At 33.8% G+C, this 19,854-nt stretch overlaps 1 protein-coding gene across 2 annotated transcripts in view; it reads left to right on the top strand.

Annotated features, from left to right (window-relative positions):
* The window catches only part of Abd-B (Homeobox protein abdominal B), a 74,443-nt gene extending 54,822 nt beyond the window's left edge, over positions 1-19,621 (top strand). For both annotated transcript variants that reach the window (XM_085207804.1, XM_085207803.1), the window contains 4 exons: positions 4,646-4,746; positions 8,956-9,002; positions 13,929-14,531; positions 17,595-19,621. In XM_085207804.1, coding sequence (XP_085063930.1) covers positions 4,736-4,746; positions 8,956-9,002; positions 13,929-14,531; positions 17,595-17,989 — 1,056 coding nt within the window. In that variant the 5' untranslated portion in view covers positions 4,646-4,735 and the 3' untranslated portion in view covers positions 17,990-19,621. The remainder of the gene's footprint in view (positions 1-4,645; positions 4,747-8,955; positions 9,003-13,928; positions 14,532-17,594) is intronic.
* Positions 19,622-19,854: the final 233 nt, after the last annotated feature.

A 19,854-nucleotide genomic window follows, 5' to 3' on the forward strand; every position in this document is an offset into this window, starting at 1 on the left:
CCGATCATGCTTCTTGTTGCTTCCTTTTTCACTAAGCGTCGACTAAATGAATTTGGTCGTTTTGATTTATGTTTATTTAAAATTATAAGATTTATATTTATTTAAAAAGATATTCGTCGGTACTTGACTTGACTAATTTGAACCATTATTTACGTCAGATTTTTATATAAAGAAATGCCCTAGGGCGAAGCAGTAAATTCTTCCTGACGGCGCTTTTTATATTTCCTTACATTTGTGCATTCACTTCAAAGTTAATTAGACTTTATAGAGCGTTCCTTCCCAAATTCGTTTTACTCTCGGTTCTGACGCACGCCAAGACTTATTCATTGGAGGGAGAGACGGGGATAGCGGGGGGACGGGGAAACTTGGCCCGAAATAGCAAATAAATGAGACGAAAATGTAAATGTTGCGCTTCAAAGATGAAAAGCGTGCCGCTCGCTCGTTCTTGTTAAGCTCATCGCAAATGTACCAGAATTAGGAGCGAAGCTAAAATAATTTTCAGCCCAGATGTAACGAATGTAATAAGATTCTTGTGTATCTGTATAATTTATGTTTTTGTTTACTTTTTTTTGGTGGGTTGTTATTTTTATTTTTAACAAATATATACTTCAGAATAGCATTTAAAGTTTTAATATATAACATAAATCTTTAAACATGTACGTTGTACTTATTATTTACTAAAAGTCATTGGAAGCTTTAATTTTCATTTATAACTAGGTACAACATTCTAAAATATAAATCAAAACTGTTTTACTCTTAATATCGCATTATAATAATTATGTGTGTTTGTCTAATTAGATAAACCTACGTAACAAATGTATTTCATAAGGGCGTTATTTCAACTGAACGTCCGGATACGTGTTACAGGGAATGTATTTCTCGGAAGTGTCGTTTGCTATGGGGAACACGTCTAGCCAAAACAATAGCATCTATGGTCGGCTAAATAAGCCCGGCGTCGGATTACTGCCATATACCTATATATACTTGTGTATCTATGAATACGAGTGTTTGTTGAAACGTATAATGATATTTTGTTATATTCTTATTTCAAGTTCAATAGTCATCTATCCTGTAATCTGGCACACTAGGTTCATATTTTAGAAAGCTTTTATTTATTAAATACTGAAATTTTAGACTCCCAAATATTATAGTCTAGGAAGACGGAACCTTATAATTTGTCTCTATATTTTTTTTAAATATTATTATGAACAAACACAGCAAAAGTTAATAAAGCCATGTCTGTTTAATCCAGCCACGTATACTATTCTCCGGCTTAATAAAAGACCGCAAGTCGGGTCACATATGTCCGTATATTGAATCATTGCTCACTCCCTCGCTTATCTCATATTGCAATATTTGCAATAACAGATTCTGAGCTTGTTTCGTAATACAATTCAATTTATTGAGTGAATTGTATTTTAGTATTGCAAGAGGCAAAATGCAGGAAATAAATAATACCTAACTGTTTATTTTTGCCTTTTAACTTTTCCAAATATTTGTATAAGAAATATTTAATAAATTTACTTATAAAATATGACAAAATTCGATAGGTATGTCCATTTTAAACAATACAGAAAATGGAAACAATAGGTATATAAGAAGATACCAGCGAAGTTAGCCCGACCTCGCATTAAAGCGGACATAAAGCTTCGAAACAAAGAGATGCATTTATCTCGCGTCCTCCTAAATATGATATTCAACATCATAAAAGTAGACGTGATGCACTTTTGCACGCAGGTGTACGATAAACATGCACCAACCAGCTACGGAATACATATGCGCGTAATCTATATACATATATTATATTAGGTATTCAAGTCTGATGTTTTCTTCTTTTATTTAACAGTAAATTTAGCTTTATTTTTGCAAAGTAGTTTTTTAAAAATATAAGTTTTTTTTCTCATAGTAAGATACGCAAAGGGAACCTGAGAAACTAGTGTTAAGGCGGTCTGTGAAGACACTTACGTACCTCACTTTTAGCCGACTTCTAGAGGCATTGGGTCTTGAGAGGCGAAACTCAACCCCGCGCCTTGTCTTGTTACTAGAGCGAGGAAATGAATATAATAAATATAGAATTTTCTCGAATGAGACTGGAACCCATAACCGGTCGTGTTTACAATCGCATAGTGTTCCCCAATGCAACGACTGGCCACAAGAATAGTTATTAAATTTCAATTTTTAAAAAATGTAATAAATATGTAAGTAAGTACAAGCTAAATAATATGTAAAATCTTTTTTCAAAATTAACTCACGAGTGTAAAGGTTTATCTTAATCAAATGACTTCATTATTACCCGCGTTTTGTCGAATACCGTCAAAAGGGGCAACGTTGCATACCTACGTCGTAAACGAGATCTCTGATAGGTACTGCTGCATTTCGAAGAATTAAACTTTATTTTACAAAATTTTTGCATCTCAAGCTTTAATATATATCTTTATATTTCATTTTAGAATGTATACTGTTTTATAAAAGTGTAAATTTAATATAAACACTCATTATATTCAGCATTTTATTATTTTAAAGCTATTCTTAGGGTGAAAAAACTCATTCGAACGCCAAAATTATTAAATTTATCTAAAGTGTATCGTTTCAAAGCTCTTTTTTTAGCTTCACGTTATATATCGCATATAGAAGGGTAGGCAGAGAGAACTGGGGAGCCTTGTGTTTAGACACTCCGCTCCCATTAAGTCACTTCCGTTCCCCATCTTCCACCAATTTCCTTGCCTCATGCAAATTAAATATTCTCATGTGGCAATCCAACCCACAAATTAGCCCCTGCTGCATAGCCGGCCTTATTTCGAGGCTTCAATATTAAAATTGAAAAAAAATATAGGCAGATCGTTTAATATTCTAATAATAATAATAATATTTGGCTAAGCCAGTCTTTCCATTATGATACTTGCGTGTTTTGCAATGAATATTAATATAATTCATTTGAGGAAGTGAATTAATTCGGCAAATAAATATCCTCGTCTCTTTCATTCGTTTGAGGCCCGTAAATATTTTATGGCTTGTAGAAAAAAATATACGAACAAATTACGAAAAATGATTGGGAACATTTTTCAATCTTATTCCTTAAGTGGAACAAACGATAAAATAAATTTAGCACTTGTGGGCATTTATTACTGAGATTTCAAGAGCTTTCTTTGGATGGGGAATGCCTCCACGTTCAAATGGTTGGTTTGCGTGAATAGATTTAAAAATATTTGGCTTTTATTATTTTCAAAATATTAGTTGTATATTTTCAATTCATTTCAGTATTTTCGTAGTATACATGCTTATTGAGGTTTACTTACAATTAATATTAAAACAGAATATTTCCAAATCATTCTTTATTAGTATTGAATATAAATCTACCGCCGCAACCAATCAGAAACAAATTAAATCGTTTTAATACTCTAAATAACTGAGGTGTCGACAAAATTATCAAATGGACCGCCGCCGCTTGACAGTTCATAAAATTTATATAAAATTAGATACTCCACCTTACTGACGGCTCTACCTTATAGCCTTATTTAATAGTTTTAGGATATAGATGTTCATATTTTATACAACTATTTTGTATGACAATTAAACTAATTTTATAAATCTCTTAATTTTTTTTTTATCTTAGTTTTTTAGCTTCATATTGTATCTTGCATATGGCAGGACAGACAAAGAGAACCTAGTGTTAAGACAATCTCTCCCCTGTGTCCGCTAAATTTTCGAGACTTGGCGTTTGAGTAGTGGAACTCAATACCTTTATCTTCTCACGAGATTAAAGAAATGATTTTTTTTCATTCTTCAAGTCGAGATTAAAACTAGAACTCTCACGTTTACACTCTTGCTTCCTAATCAAAAAAAATAAACTCCACTTATTAAGACTTCTTCTAAAAAACGTGCTCATAAATTACATTAAAAGTCATTCAAATCATATTTTTTATGTTCATATCTAAAGTATAGCTTGTAAACGTCTTACAATGTAGAGACAATGACTATATTGTGCGTAACATTCTTATAATTGGTGACGACTTTATATTATTTATTCCTTATTTTTCTTATGTTATGTATATTTTTATTAGAAAAGTGTAAAACGAAAAAAAATATGAAAGAAATCATTGTATTGATGGCGTTTAAATTGGTGTGTACTAGATACGCCCGTTTACTTTATTTAACAACAAAATACATATTAACAATACATTGTTACATTTAAATATGTAGGCGTGAAAATAGACGTTGTAATGTTAGGTACCTATTTGTTCTTATAACTAATACATACAACTAACTCTACTAACTCTACCTACTACGAAAGGAATATTTTTTTCTTAATCAAATTTGATTAAGATTGCTTATATTAGGAATTTTGTTACATAGCTATTGCTACGCTTATCTATTAAAATATCTTATTATTTGTCTAAGGCTGTGATAGTGCAGGGGCACAATCGTGTAACGAGTCGGTTGTAGGTTCGATCCCCACTCAGGGAATGAATATCATGGTATCAAAGAAAAAGCACGGCATTCAGTTGTATCTCTCAACACGTAATGCCTCTAGAATTAATAGTTTTAACACTAGGCTCTCTCTCCCCACTCTCCTCCTTGCGGGATACAGCGTGAAGCTAAAAATTAATAGTTATGATAGCAGAACTAATTTATTTCTTCTTTCCAGGCGTATTGCAAGCGGGACGGGTAAGGCTCGGGCGCGGCGTCCCTCGCGGTCGACCTTACTAACAGGTGAGGCGAAGCCGCCACACAGAACATGATACTAAGGTTTGAATTTGAACTTTATTTCTTTAACTATAGAGTATATTCTAATTTATATGCATGATTTTATAATTTATTAGAAGATGTTATTTTAATATAGTGATTTTGAAAGCTTTGCATCTATATTTTTTTTTCATTTATTGATATAACAGATATATATGTTAATTGAAGTATTTGTACTAAATATATAAATTTCAACTTAAAGATTGTATAGTATATACCTATTAAAAAAGCTTTTACATCCTTATTTATTATTTTATATGTGTATATATATTCAAGTTTATACTCATATCAATTGCGGTAAATGTTCGTGTTGCCGCCAAATGTGAGCTTTTTATAGCGCACGGAAACTTTGTGTTTTCTTATTCTTGCATTTATTTTTTTGTCACGTCTATATACCTGCGTATAATAATCTGCAACATATACCCATATAATATATATGTATCTACAGACATGCCTTAAAATTCAAATGCAAAAGCTTTTTATTTTTACTGCATATAACCTTGGGTCGTATGTTCTCAAATTCACCTGCATACGCTAAAGTTTAAAATTAAAACCAGAGACGAGAGTATATCCATTTGTTTATATACCTTTTCAAAAGACGACGAAGTTGCGGAACTTAACGCTGCCCTTTGATTCGATAACAGAGCGAAGAAATAAAAATATAAAATATTTAATTAACTCGAGTGGGAATCGAACCCACTACCTGTCGCGTTTATAGTCATAATTTGTGCCACTACGTCACAGCGAATATGAATTTTAAATTACAAAATATTACCTATAATATATAAAAAAATAAAAATACATTCTTCTTTGACTGCACCGCCCTGCCCATATGCAAATTCTTAATTTATCGTCTCCCCAATATATGCATATTAAAACTTGCTTCTACAATGTTGTGATTATTACATCTACGGTGACATTTCAATTATCTACGTTGGTATTTAGTATTTATCATAAAAATATAATAAACTTATAATTTATATAGACTTTAGATACAGCGTTTCAAATAATGACTAATATATATGAGGTGTCATTATTAGTTATTTTAAAGTGTCAAAAATTATAATTAATTTTATCGATATTCTAAATATTATATCAATATTTTTTGAAAATTAAATTTAAATGTTTTATCTTCCAACAACTAGCTATGCTATGCTTATAGTATTTCATAAGAGGAATATAAAGTTTTTTTACGTAAAGCAAACGCTTCAAACATTCTAATTCACATCGAACTTTATATCGATCGATCTATTCTCGGTTCCGTCAAATCCTAATATATGTCCTTGGCGATAGTCCGATAACATCGAGTACACAGAATCGAATACAGAATAATAAGGACCACCGGCTAATCGATATTAATATGTAGAGTGTGTGACGTGCCTAAAGCGGTAGGTAGATGTGAAGGTTTCGGTGGGAATTTTACATATAGATAATATAGGTACATATTGGATGAAATTTAGTAGGTATAGATTATGTCATAAAAACTAATTTCAAATTTTAATAATGTAATAAGGCCAGTCGTGGTGAAGGCGTACGACTATAAACGCGAAAGGTTTTTGGTTCGATACCCAGTCAAGACATTGATATATTGAATGTTTTTATTTGTGTCGCTCTGGTAACAAGGCAAAACGTGCTTCCAGAATTCAGTTGAAAGTGGGAAACGTTCTCCAGGAGTTTATTCCTGCCTACCATGTTACGGGATACAACGATAGAAGCTAAAAAAATACAAATATTAGATTTTAATTAAGTATATTATGTACTTAATGAATAACTCAAAAAAACTTTACATACTTACTTTTGTAATAACTTAAGGTTGTGAATAGCGCTATCTATTTACCTATTTAAGTACCAAATCGTCTGTTGTTTTGAATCAGAGAAACGTCGAAGCACTAAATCGCTGTTGGAATTGCAAATGAATCGGCCGTTTACATTGTGTCGTAAACCCAGTGATATGATCCAGTCAGTTTTCGCACCATTAAATTTCGGACCTCCACCCCCCGATATTGTTATTATTATATGTCCTACTTGACGTAGATTCCATTCGTTTTCTTTAATTGCATTTTTTTTATTTCACTAAAATTATAATTTATAATATTAATGCTGTTTACTTATAAAGAGGGGAGATTATAAGTACCTAGGTATAATTGAATTAAAAAGTACCTATAGCTTGAAACAAGTTAATTTTCCATTTCTAATAAGAATTATAGAGCTCCCTATATTTTAAACGGTGCTATCGTCATACTATATGTTAGATACTAGTCAAATATTTAATCGACTAACATGTAGAGTAAAATAAAGGTTTTGTTTGATAACCGTGGGACAAGTGCTTTAACTTACCACACTTTTGACTCAGATAAGGCCAGTTGACTGTTATATACCAGAAAGTCGTCGGGACCGGAGCTATTGAAATATAGTACTTACCAATATACGATGAGCCCTAGTACTGCCATAGTTTTTATTTTAATTCTATGTAAATAATATCAACAAAATGTGGAAGGGCGGGTCCCGTTTAAATGGTTTTAAATACGACCATTCGGCTAGCTTGCGGCTTGCTTTAGATAAAGTTGTAAATGTCAACTCGAGTGCTCTACGCCATCGCTTACTCGATATGAAATAGCCTACAAAGTTAGTTTTAGGTAACTTTTGAATTGAATCAGATGTAAATGTTCATGTAACAGAGAGGTATTTGAAGATTTTATGAAATAAATAATTGATAGTTGATAGGTATCGATAGAATATTGAAAAATAATTTTTAACAAAAAGAAAAACCGACTTCTAACAAGGAACTAAAAAGTGAAAAATAATTTTACAAAGATTTTATAATTTTGAAGTCAGTATTTTTTACCAAAAAAAAACAAACTTTCTTAATTTTCTCCGGATTTCATAATCAAAACCTATTCAAACTTTCACCAAATTATCCTTGAAGTGTATCCTTTCAAATAAAAAAAGAATCATCAAAATCGGTTGGCGCGACATTGAGTTATTCGGCTATTAGTTGCGCACATGCATAATGCAAATTTAAGACTTATGTGATTTTCTCATGGATACCATTGTCAGACATGGACCAAAAAAAATGGGACCATTCGGGAAGCTATACCTTTCAAATAAAAAAAAATTATCAAAATCGGTTCACTCAGTTAAAAGTTATGAGGTAACAAACATAAAAAAAAAATTAACAAAAAAAAATACAGTCGAATTGATAACCTCCTTTTCTTACAGAAGTCGGTTAAAAATACGTATAGTATATCGTGTTATTCTTTAGGTGACACTAAAAAACATTGTATTTAAATTGCCTACTAATACTTATAAACAAAATAAATTAATTTTGTAAAAATTTCAGTATGAACTAGTCCTCCTTGTGTACAGAAACTATTTTAAATCCGTCAATATCCCAACATATAATTGTTAAAGCACAAAACGAAATTTACGACCGCTAACGTGTCTAGTAAAATCGTTGATCGTTAAAGTAAAAAAAATCTGTAAACATGTTTTTTTCGCGTTCCAATATAAGTAGGTGCGCTCCACACCCTCGGGGAACTTGGAAAAAACCGTGGCAATCGGGGCAAATCACCTATTTTATGTAAACTTCGTGACTTTGCTCCGTATCGAATGACTTAGAAAGGATTTATTTACGTATCGCGCGAGGTTAGAGAATAAAATGGTGGAAGTATTGCTTCGTCAATGGGACCGGCGTGGGGCGTGGTGCCTCGGGAACTAGGTAACGCGTTCTTGTAGGCTGACATAATTTGTATTGCCGCGTAGATGGCGTCTCTACATTTTATTTGTATTTATTTAATATTTTTAATATTGAATTTATTATTTAATAATAATTAATATTCATCACAATTTGATGTGACATGATATATCAATTTATTTCAGCTTCACTTAATATCCCCAATGTCGTATGGTAGGTAGAGGGAGCCTAGTGTTAAGACACTCCGCTCTCTACTTTTCCCCGAATACTGGAGGAGCCACGCTTTTCCTCGACTCCAGAGCGAAGAAATGAATATATAAAATTAAATAAATAACAATTACTTCGAGTGGGAATTGAACCCACAATATGTTATGTTAACAATCACACGCTTATGGAGCACAAGCCACGTCTGGCGTATTCATATTAAGTATTATAGTGTAATATGAATAAATTAAATTAGAGTATTTGTATATCTACAGTACAAAATATATACATTTAACAATATATTTTATTTCCAGGCTGCCCTGTCCGTTCACACAATCTTCACTAGCCAGTTTACGACAAGGTGACTATTTATTTAAGGATTTTACTTTAGCTTTAATTGTATGGAAATATTATTAATTATCAAATAATATTTACAAAGAAAAATGATAATGTGGTATAGATATGAAAGACCAGTTGTAAATAGATTGTAGGTGTAGCTTACAGGAAATTAAAAAAAATATACATATAGAAGAAAAAAATTCTAGCTAGATGAGCGTAGAGCACAGTAGCCTAGAATTTAAATAAATTATTTTATTTTAAAATATATATTTGAATAAGAAGTATAATAACAAAAAAGAATCGCTCGGTGACACTGATAGCTGCTATTTTACATTAGATATCGATCGAAATCGTTATGCATAATATTAATCATCATTAATATTGAAACATTTTATTTCTGCTTTATTTTATCAAAGGTATCTTAATATTTTGAATATTTAAAGCAAATTTCAATAATACCTATGGAAAATAATATTTTAATTTAAATATTATATTTGAACCACTTAAGAAAAATCTTCAATAAAATAGGCAGATTTAAATTACAAAATTATACATTAAATTTACTTCGGTTCAATCTTTTGCTAACAATATAATTAAATAAAAATTTAAATAATTAAAGTGGATATTTCTTATATAAAATAAAAAATCTTAATGTTTTTACAACGTACTACTTAATATTTATATACATAATATAGGTATACGTTACTTAAATTAAAATAAGTTCTCATCAATATATTTAAATTATAATCTTAATTAAAAAGCTCTAAAATGCTGGCTGAAGACCTTTGAAATTTAATTACAATTTGTAGGTACAGTTTAAGCTGATAAAATATGAGAAATGCAAATAATTAAAGCGATCGCCGGTGCGTTAACCTCCTTTGAATAATAAGAATCGATAATGGTTTTCATGTGGACCGGTAACCAACAGATTCAAAATGCATAAACAGTTATTTACGATACGTGATAAGAAGAACTTATTGTGAAAAGAAGTTAAATAAAGTATTTTTTTTTTTAAAATTGGCTTAGTTTTATAATAAATCAAAATCAAAATATTATTGATTTAACAAGGCAAGCAAGTACTTTTTACAGTTAAATTGTCTAAAAAATATCTAAGAAATCTTTGATTACAATGAGAACCATTGTAAACTAACTAGGTTCTATACTATATTATTAATACCTAGGTACTTTAAATTTTCCATTCAATGCTATATATTCGAGACAGCTAGCTAACTAACATGGATTATTGAAGATTTGATAGTTTAGTTTCTATAGAGCAAATTCAATATATAATTAGAAGAAAAATTATAAATTATAAAACATATCAACGACATTAGGTATATTGTGATGCAGTATAGCATGCTAGGCAGAAGGAACCTAATGTTGAGACACTCCGTTCCCCACTTTCAGTTGAATATTCTAAAGCATTACGTGTTGAATGGCGGTGATCAACGCCGCGATTTGTATGAAATTATTACTTACAATTAATACAAAAGAACTAACGGGCCTAGCATATATATTATGATAATATATATAGGTATATATTAATTTAGCTAATACCTTATGGGTATATAGGAGAAAATACTCTACAGCCATGTAAATCAAAACGCTGTTTACTTTCCGTTTACATATACAGTGGTTCCAATTCGCTTGCTCAACACATGCCTGAGATAAGAAAGCGCACTTATTTACGTGCAACATGGCGGACGGCCGACTGTTGGCCTGGAGAGTTTCCTAATGTAAATATTTATAGACGAGTGAGGCGCACACTTGTTCCTATGTTTGTTTTTGTCATTCAACACTCGTTGGAAACGTCTCTGGTTGTACTGTTCCTTGGATCTTGTCTAGATTATCTTTTTGAAACTTCACATGGCTACTTTCTATTGGTTGTAGTGTAAAAAATATTATTTGTGGTAGCCTTTTTCTCTTTTTTTTTGGGTATCAAATCACATGCTATTTCTTGTCTCGATACGTGTAATCGTGATGAGATTTTTAACAAAAATAAGTAGAGTTTCATACGGACATTTTCCGTTTTCATTAAGTAGTTACACTTAATTCCAAAAAAAAACACTATATACTCGCAAATCGCTATATATCTAAGCCTTTTGTATCTTATTTTATCAAGCAGTAGCAATCCGCGAATCAATTCGTGCAGGTAGCAAAACTCAAGTTTATTATATCAAATTGTTACATTTTTTCTTATTAAAATATACTGAAGAGTTTATAATTGAACGATTCTATTCGAAAATAACTCATATCACATTCTACCTAAGTCTTATTTTAACAATTGATATTAAAAATTAAAATTATTATTCTCATTTTCAAATTCCCTTTCACAAGTAATCCTTGTTCTAATTCCCTTAAACACGTACCTAACACATTATTAGCAAAATTTATCACTTTTATTCTGTCGACAGTTTCTTTTGTCGTATAAAAATAATTAAAATCACTCAATAGGTAAGTGTGGGAAATTAGTCCTTCGCCATTTCATATATTTTATTTTGACAAGTTGGTTTTCAATTACCATAATAACAGCTCAAAGAAATTGTTAACATGAATGATAACGTTACTTAGTGTGCTGTACTATGTATGTTTTGCTTTTGTTCGTTTGACATATTTTATAGCCATGTCTTGTGTAAACAGAACATGTAGCTTGTATAGGTGTGAAATATTGTAAGTAGATTTATCGGTGTTAAGTATTGTTCCCTTGCGCCGGTGAGTGAAGGGCGCCGCCCTTGTAAGGTCGTGGCGCTATATGCGTTTGAGGTCTTGTTCTCAGTTCATTTAACCAGGTGGTGGAAATAAAATCTATACTAATATAATAAAGCGGAAGAGTTTGTTTGTTTGTTTGTTTGTTTGTTTGTTTGTTTGTTTGTTTGTTTGAACGCTAAGATCTCTGGATCTACTGGTCCGATTTTCATTGTTTTTGTTTTATATGAAAGCTGCATTCTTCAGAAGTGCTATAGGCTATATAACATTACATTACACATATATACTAATATATTTTAAAGTACATTCTAATTTGACATGCAATTTATTCTGCCATGTTAATAACAACCGTCGTTGCTACGCGACCGCTACCGCGACGTTTTGATATTCATCCTTATGAAAATAAATATAATAGTCACTTTTAGCATTTTATCTAGATTGAAATTATAGTTTACTGTATAACTTACTAATAAATAATTAAGGAGATGTCACTGATTCCAAATGACCTAGCCACCTAGCGGGCGGCACGGCAGATGACGTTGACGGTTTTATAAATTTTCATACATTTTCGAACTTTATTTGTTGTTTATAATTAATTTAAAATACACTTTGATTCTCTTCTTATTTTATTTGATATTGCCCGCTAAAATTATCCTACTTAATAGAGAGAAATGTTTAGTTATTTCGTAGAGTAAAAGATATCTATGTACGCACGCACGGAAAACTTTAGGTACTTTTTCTAATATTAAGAATACCTATCCTTTAGTTACTTTTAATCCTTTTGTTAGTTCATTTCAATAACTCAGATATTTTTTTCTAATAATGTGTATCTACTTATTATTCTTTTTGATTATTTGAGCTTATATTTTCTTACTAATTCTATTGAGAATTGAAAATAATTTCATGAATATATTTAATAAATATTCTTATAGTTGAAGCAGGCGTAGCCGCGTACGGGTCCACTAGTAGTTACATAAAAGTATAGTCTTTTACCACCTGAAATTGATATGTACTAGTAGATAGTTCTCCTGTATTAATATTAAATAATAATTTCTATTAGATGTAGTACATATCTTTATCTGATTTAAAATAAAAATGTAAGCCTATGGGAAGTTGTGAATTTATTTATGTAGGTATATATATATCATAAAGTGTCATAAATATTATGTTATGAGATATCTAGTACCTATGATTATTTGTGGTAAAATTAACAGACGATAAAATTAAGTTTATACTCACAATAAAATGTGAGTGAGTTGCCGTCATAAAGTCTCGCGTTTTTTATTGGTAGCAACTCGACGATGGTCCAGTGACGCTTGCAGTTTGGTTAAACGGAAGTTTATGGCTATTTTGCCTTCATTAATCAGTTTACAGCTCATCCGCGCTACCGTGCCCCCACAACCCTTGCAAGAATTCATAGACTCATATAAGTTTTATTTTTGACTCTACATTATGATACTTATAAAATTTTATTTTCTTTACAAAACTAAATTTGTTACGATTTCTTGTTTTAAAGAGAAAGAAAATATGAAAAGAAACTTCATAGAAAATGCTTTAATAAAACAAAGTAGAGTCGTACCAGGAGGGCGGGCGTCGGTCCGCGGGCGGTGTGCGGGTGCGGCTGCCCGCCGCTAGATGGCGTGCCGCCGCGCGCCTGTGTGCTCGGGCCGCGCCGCACACCGCCGCGGCCGCGCCATCACTCCGCGCTCGACCGCGCCGCCGACTGCGCGCTTGGTGTGCTCTCGTAGCCGCTCACGTATCACGATACACTTACGACTTTGTGCTCGCCGATACAAACTATTTACAACTGGTGCTTTATCGAACTTTTCGCTCGGTACGATAGTTTCATAAAAGGGAAAAAATTATAAAAACACACGTAGTTAAAAGTTAAGAACTGTCTGGTGTATTTTGGACTCAATTTTGTAAAGTTGTAGAGAACTCAGTGCTCGTCGACTCGTCGACGGGTTAGAGCAGCGAAAAGTTTTTCAGTAGGCACGAGTAGTCGTTTCGGGCCGCAGTGGTCGTCTCTCGTCCGCCAGCAAGCTAAATCGGGAACCGCGTTTTGACTTTCATGTGCTGCTCCTGTGTGGTCGCGTGTGCGCGTGGTGCGATGTGCCCGCGACGCGCGTGAACTGCCGGCCCCGTTCCCGCTCCCCCGTGGCTTGCCCGGCCGCCACCCTGTACCCTGACAATCATGTCGGGGGCCTCGGCGCGCCCTGCGACGCGGCTGCCGCGTCGCCAGCGCCCGCCTCCGGGCACTCCGCCGGGCCGGCCTGGTGGAGCGTCATGAACAGCGTCGGCGGAGCGCTGTACGAGGAGGCGCACGCGTCGCCCCCGGGCGGCTCGCCGCCGGCTGCGCCCGCCGCCGCGCCGCCCTCCGCCTCCAGCGCCTCGCCGGCCTCCGTGGGCTCCAACCCGCAGCAGCCGCTGCACATCCCGGCCAAACGCTACGAGCCCGAGCCCGGCGTCATCCGCCACGCGCAGCAGTCCTGGGGCTACCCACCGGATGCGCCGGCCTCCTTCGAGCACCAGTACCCCGCTGGTCCCACGTACTACAACCTGCCCGTCGAGAGGGAGCGCAAGTCAGCGCTGCCATTTTGGCCCACGAGTAGTGGCGAATATAAACCTTATACAGATGGTTGTCACCAGGGCTTCTCACAGCCTTGTTGGAATTACCCTTATGGTGCACCGCGAGGGGACCAGCCGTTGCCTTACGTCAGTGGTGAAGAACGTCGGACCGCGGTGTCCGAAGCGTCTGGTTTCTCCCACGATGCATACGGTCTACGAAACTACGCACCTGAGTCAGTTTCCAGTGGGCCCTACCCGCCCCCGAGTGCTCTACCTGGTCAGTAAAAAATCTTATTTTTATATTATATAAAATATCTATATATGTATATAGTAACATTAATTTATTGCAAGTACATATCGAACTTTGAGATCACGTTTTTTAACCTCCGGTCGCGACACTGTAATGTTTGTAATCTGTAACCAAAGTTATCAAAGAAACATGTAAGGCAAAACATTTCTTTCATTTGTAAACAAATGACATTTCTGTGATCTTAATGTTCATTTTTTTTCTGTATAACATTTTAATACCACGCTTCTGATTTTATATTGTCATGGGATTGAATTTGGAGACAGATTAGTTTAGTAAATAATTTATTATGAGTTTATCAACCTTGACCCTCCTGAATGTGGGTCTGCTTGCCGCTAGATGGCGGTGATGTAACGCACACAGCCGAGCCCGCGGCCCTGGTGTGCGTCACGCACACATCAATAATATTTCTTAGTGTGTGTGCAGCACGTTTTTCATTATCAGTTTCGATGAATAATGTAGGTACGTTCGTTGCACTTTTACATAGAAGAGTAAATTCTCTTATATAGACGTCTGGTACGAGTGTAGAGTATTTGTAAATGTAAAAAAAAAATACTGAAAATTTCATGTTTTCTAATCTATTGCAATATTCATCATTCGTTTTTATTTGTTAGCTTTCTCTTTGCGTTAAATGATAAAAAAAAACTATTTATTCGCATAAATATAACATTTATAACTCAGTTTAGTCATAACAATATATATATCGTTGATTCCTCACTAGGCATCGCCATCAGATATAAACGACACATAATCAAAACATTTTCCCACAGAGAACCATAAATTTGATGAATGAACGAAACACGTGCTACAAATGTTTAAAAACGAACCGTAAGCATCGTTTTATAGGCAATGTTAAACGGCGCTATACTACCGACAATAAATTACAAGTTTACGTAAAATAAAGCGCCAATAAAAATGTATAACTAATAAATAAACACGATACCTGAGCGTTAAGACAATAAACGATCTCAGACTAGTAGCAATAAAGCAAATATTGCTACAATAAACACCGTTTAGGCTGATGAGGCTGTAAAAAAACTAGAGCCACGAGACTGCATACGAGTAGCACCTAGTAGCTCGTCTTAGATGTATATCAATTTTATGATATCGTAAAACCGCGACCGTGTCATAGATACATAATAATACTAGTTTCTTCCTTAAATCGTTAGTAAGCAGTAATTAGGCAGTTGTCAATATGAGAGCAATAAAAATTCTCTATTAAAGAAGAATTTGAGAACGGAGTGCCTTAACACTAGGTTCCCTTTGCCTACCATGCTGTGTGCGGGAAACAGCGTGAAGCTAATTTTCTTTTTTATTCATAAACACGGCGTAAGTTCGCTTTAGATCGCATCTTCATCATAAAGATAGGTTTATAGTGCCACTGTTAAGGCGGAGGTGTAACTTGACATAATTTTGCGTAAAACTCACATATAATGGCCCATTAAAAGGAAACAATTGTTGAAAAAGTTATACGAGTGACGTCACTTTATGATTTGGTGTTTACGGCCCACCTGAGGTTGACATTGACTTTGATTTGTGCATTTATGGGCTCGCTAATGGCTCTTAGAATGTTATATACGACAGCGGTTCTTACCGAACTTTAATCTATTTCAATTTTCAATTTTTCAAGTAGGGCTACTTGTTTATCAATTATTATTTGTCAAATAAAGTTTAGACTTTAATTAATATAATATTTACAATATTCTATCATAACACTATAAGGAACATAGAAGAAAATTAATAAAAAAAATATTTTCCATGTAAAATTATAAAACACTGTTATTTTAGAGCAATAACTTAAATGACGCAAATACAAATGCCAGGACTAAGTTAAAATGTTCTAAACCTTACGTATATTGTAACAAGGCGTAATTTGCGTTAATTCATTGAGGAAGACAGAGCAAAGCAAAGTACAAGGCGTAGAGCCGACCGGGTAGGTAAGTTTTATGAGCGAACGGAACCCACACTTTTATTGCCTCTGATCGCTACCTATCCTCCCATAATTGACAACTTGGCTTGTCATTACGGTTTCTGTATACAATACTGACTTTTCTATACAATTTAAATATAATAAATAAAATTTCTGTTTCTAATTTTGATATGACAATATTTAAATATTGTTGAAAAATAATAACTGAGAATTTGAGTTTAGTTAAACCTCATTACAATTAATTTCGAGCGAACTACTTAACTTTCAAAACATAGCTTACTAAACATAGAGCTCTTGTATACATATACTTTGAAATACTTATACTGAAATGATAATTCTAATGTGCTAGAAAGCGAACAACTAACTAATGAGACCAAGAAAATTTAATTTCCATTCAATCATATATTGCAGAGCATAAATCGCTTCGAGAAATAATCATTAAAATGTATATTAACAACTGCAATAAAAACTAACTGTCTCCACTACATAAGACATACTTTCGAAATGAAATGAGGAAACAGAAATGGTAACAATATATAGATTATCTTCTTAAGCAACTAATTTGCCTGCGATCGTTCACCATTTACGCTTACTGAGACTTACATATACAAGTACCGGCCGCTTCTAACAAATTGTATGAAACATTAGACAGATATTTAGATATATCGCGCTATACTAACTCGTACGCTCGTATTAGAGACAATGCCGCGTCTATTTCGCAAATTTCTGAGTAATAGGAAATGGTGCAGTTGACAGCATCGAATATCGAGAAGGTCGTGGGTTGCATACAAAGTTATCTAATGGGCGGTGATCTCATCAAAAGGACCGCCTCGCATAAACTGCGCTATATGCAACTGCTAACGCGGCGTGCCTACGATTGTTTCTGTGAACACTGCATAGAAATAGCTGGTTATAAATGAAATGGTCAGTCATGCGGCTCTCGGACCGTAATTAATATACAGTGCTGGATTCTTATAATTCTTAAGTTTTGAATAATTTTAGACTTAAATATAAAAAAAGATTGTAAATTATCCCAATAGACCTGCTATTAAATTAATAATTAACAATATATTTTATTAAAGTGATTTTTTTATTTCACACAGGTTCTCTATCCATGTCAGTGGGCGTGGGCGTCGGGTGCGGCTCCTCAAACCCCTTAGATTGGACTGGCCAAGTCACTGTGCGTAAAAAACGCAAGCCATACTCGAAATTCCAGACCCTCGAGCTAGAGAAGGAGTTCCTGTTCAACGCCTACGTGTCCAAGCAAAAGAGATGGGAACTGGCTCGTAACCTGAACCTAACCGAGCGTCAAGTCAAGATATGGTTCCAGAACCGACGAATGAAGAACAAGAAGAATTCCCAGCGCCAGGCGGCGCAAGCGGCTCAGAATAACAACAACAACTCCAACGCGAACAACCACAACCACCACGCGAGCCACCACCACCCGTCACACCACGTGGCCCTGCACCACGCGCCGCCCGCCAAGCACCACCAGTGACCCGCGCCTTTCTCTGAGACGTACCTCCACCACGGTATAGCCAGTTAAAGAGGAATATTTCAAGTGTTGTGCTCGATGGTTCACATCTAAGGTTTGTTGTCCAGACTTGTTCTAGTAGTCGCTATACCGTTACGTAATTGGACGCTTCCCGGTGGGCGCCGTGTCCCAGAGAATGTCATCAATACTGTGTCGTCGGTCTGTGTATATGTAGTATTAATTACGAATATATTTTCTGTAATTTTTACGAGACTAAATATGAGTAGATGATTCCTGATATCGATATCTAGTATAGCTGATTATGTATTAAACTATTTAAGTGTCGAAGTTCGAAAGGTAACCTATAAATTATTGTATTTAGATAGTTTATTAAATATGAATTTTTGTAAAATATTTTGTGAGACTGCTTTATTGTTGTATTCGTAGCGCTGTTCAGAGGAGGGTGGTTATCTTTTATTTTGTTACCAAATTGTTGAATTACTCGGGTCGCTTTGGTGGCAGTTAGAACCTTCTAGTGGGAGTCGCGACGGCTTAGATAGTACCTACTTAATAGCATCGACGTCGCTTTATGAAATATATGACATATTAAAACTACAAAATGATCAAATATTTATTACAATGTTTTATTTTTTCTCATTATCCATAAAATTTGTTATTTTAATTATGAATTTCTGAAAAAGCTTTAACTCGGTTCCAGTAGATTATGCATTAAGTTACTGTTATGACTTTTTTGAAAATATTAAAGTTGGTGTTATAATCAATATAGATAATATGGGCAAGTGCATTAATATTGTCCTTTATTGACTCATTGTACTGTTCGCTTAGGTCTGTCTATTGCTTTTTTTTATATTTTTTGTTTTAGTTGAATATTTTATTATTTATTTCTATAAAAACATAACAATTTATATATTAAATATATTCTAATCTGTATCTTGCTCTAGTACATCGAAATAAATATTGTCTATTAGATGTACTCTGTACAGTTGTTAAAATTTAATCTGATGTAGAGACGTGAAATCATTCAAGTGTTAGCGTAACTTTAAAGTAACTATTCAACTTACTAGCTACATCTTCCCTATTTTACACTTTATCGATATAATAAATGTTCTATCGTAAATTTAGTATTACTTGGATCTATTTCAGTAAATCTGTATTGTCCGTAAAATTGTAATGGTTAAGTGTTTTGTACAAAATGGCGACCTCGTCTAGGTGACCGAATTTCTACATAAGCGCAAGACATCTTAGATATCTACTATACCAGAGCGAATGTGAAGATGTGGCCCACACTATCAATAGGGATCTTGATAACAGAATTGTTTTCTATTAATAGATCTAAATTTATTATTATTTAAGTTCTTATTCTTATTGTTGTTTAATTGTTTAATGTATTTGGAAAAATATTGTGAAATAACGCCAAGAATACTAGTGTGCACCACATCTTACTGAGCTACAGGTGTTAAATAAATGTAGAAACGCCTCTTCAATTTTACGCCATTTAAAAAATATATTACAATTTAATAAAATAACCATTTAAATAATCGTTTGAAAAGCAATCTTCATAAAACAGTTAGTTATTAATAATATAAACATTCTTTCATATAAATTGGCACTGTACTTACGAGATTAAGCTTGTGTCTAGTTCTAAAGAGACATAAAAATGAAATCTCATAATATCGAACATTAAAACAGAACAAGATTGCTTTTCAGAAAGTAACTTATCTTTGTCCTCTAATTGATTGAATTTTACGTTAGTAGATGTCGCATCTAGAGTTCTTCTTAAATATAACTATTAATACTTAAAGGTCTCGTAATTATCACTGTACAGTTAAAATAATGTAGTTAAATCACACCGCCGTGTGAGGTCTTGT

This window comes from Heliconius melpomene, chromosome 3, assembly GCF_056956725.1.
Source record: "Heliconius melpomene rosina isolate 202511_hmr_F chromosome 3, ASM5695672v1, whole genome shotgun sequence".
Taxonomy (NCBI): Eukaryota; Metazoa; Arthropoda; class Insecta; order Lepidoptera; family Nymphalidae; genus Heliconius; species Heliconius melpomene.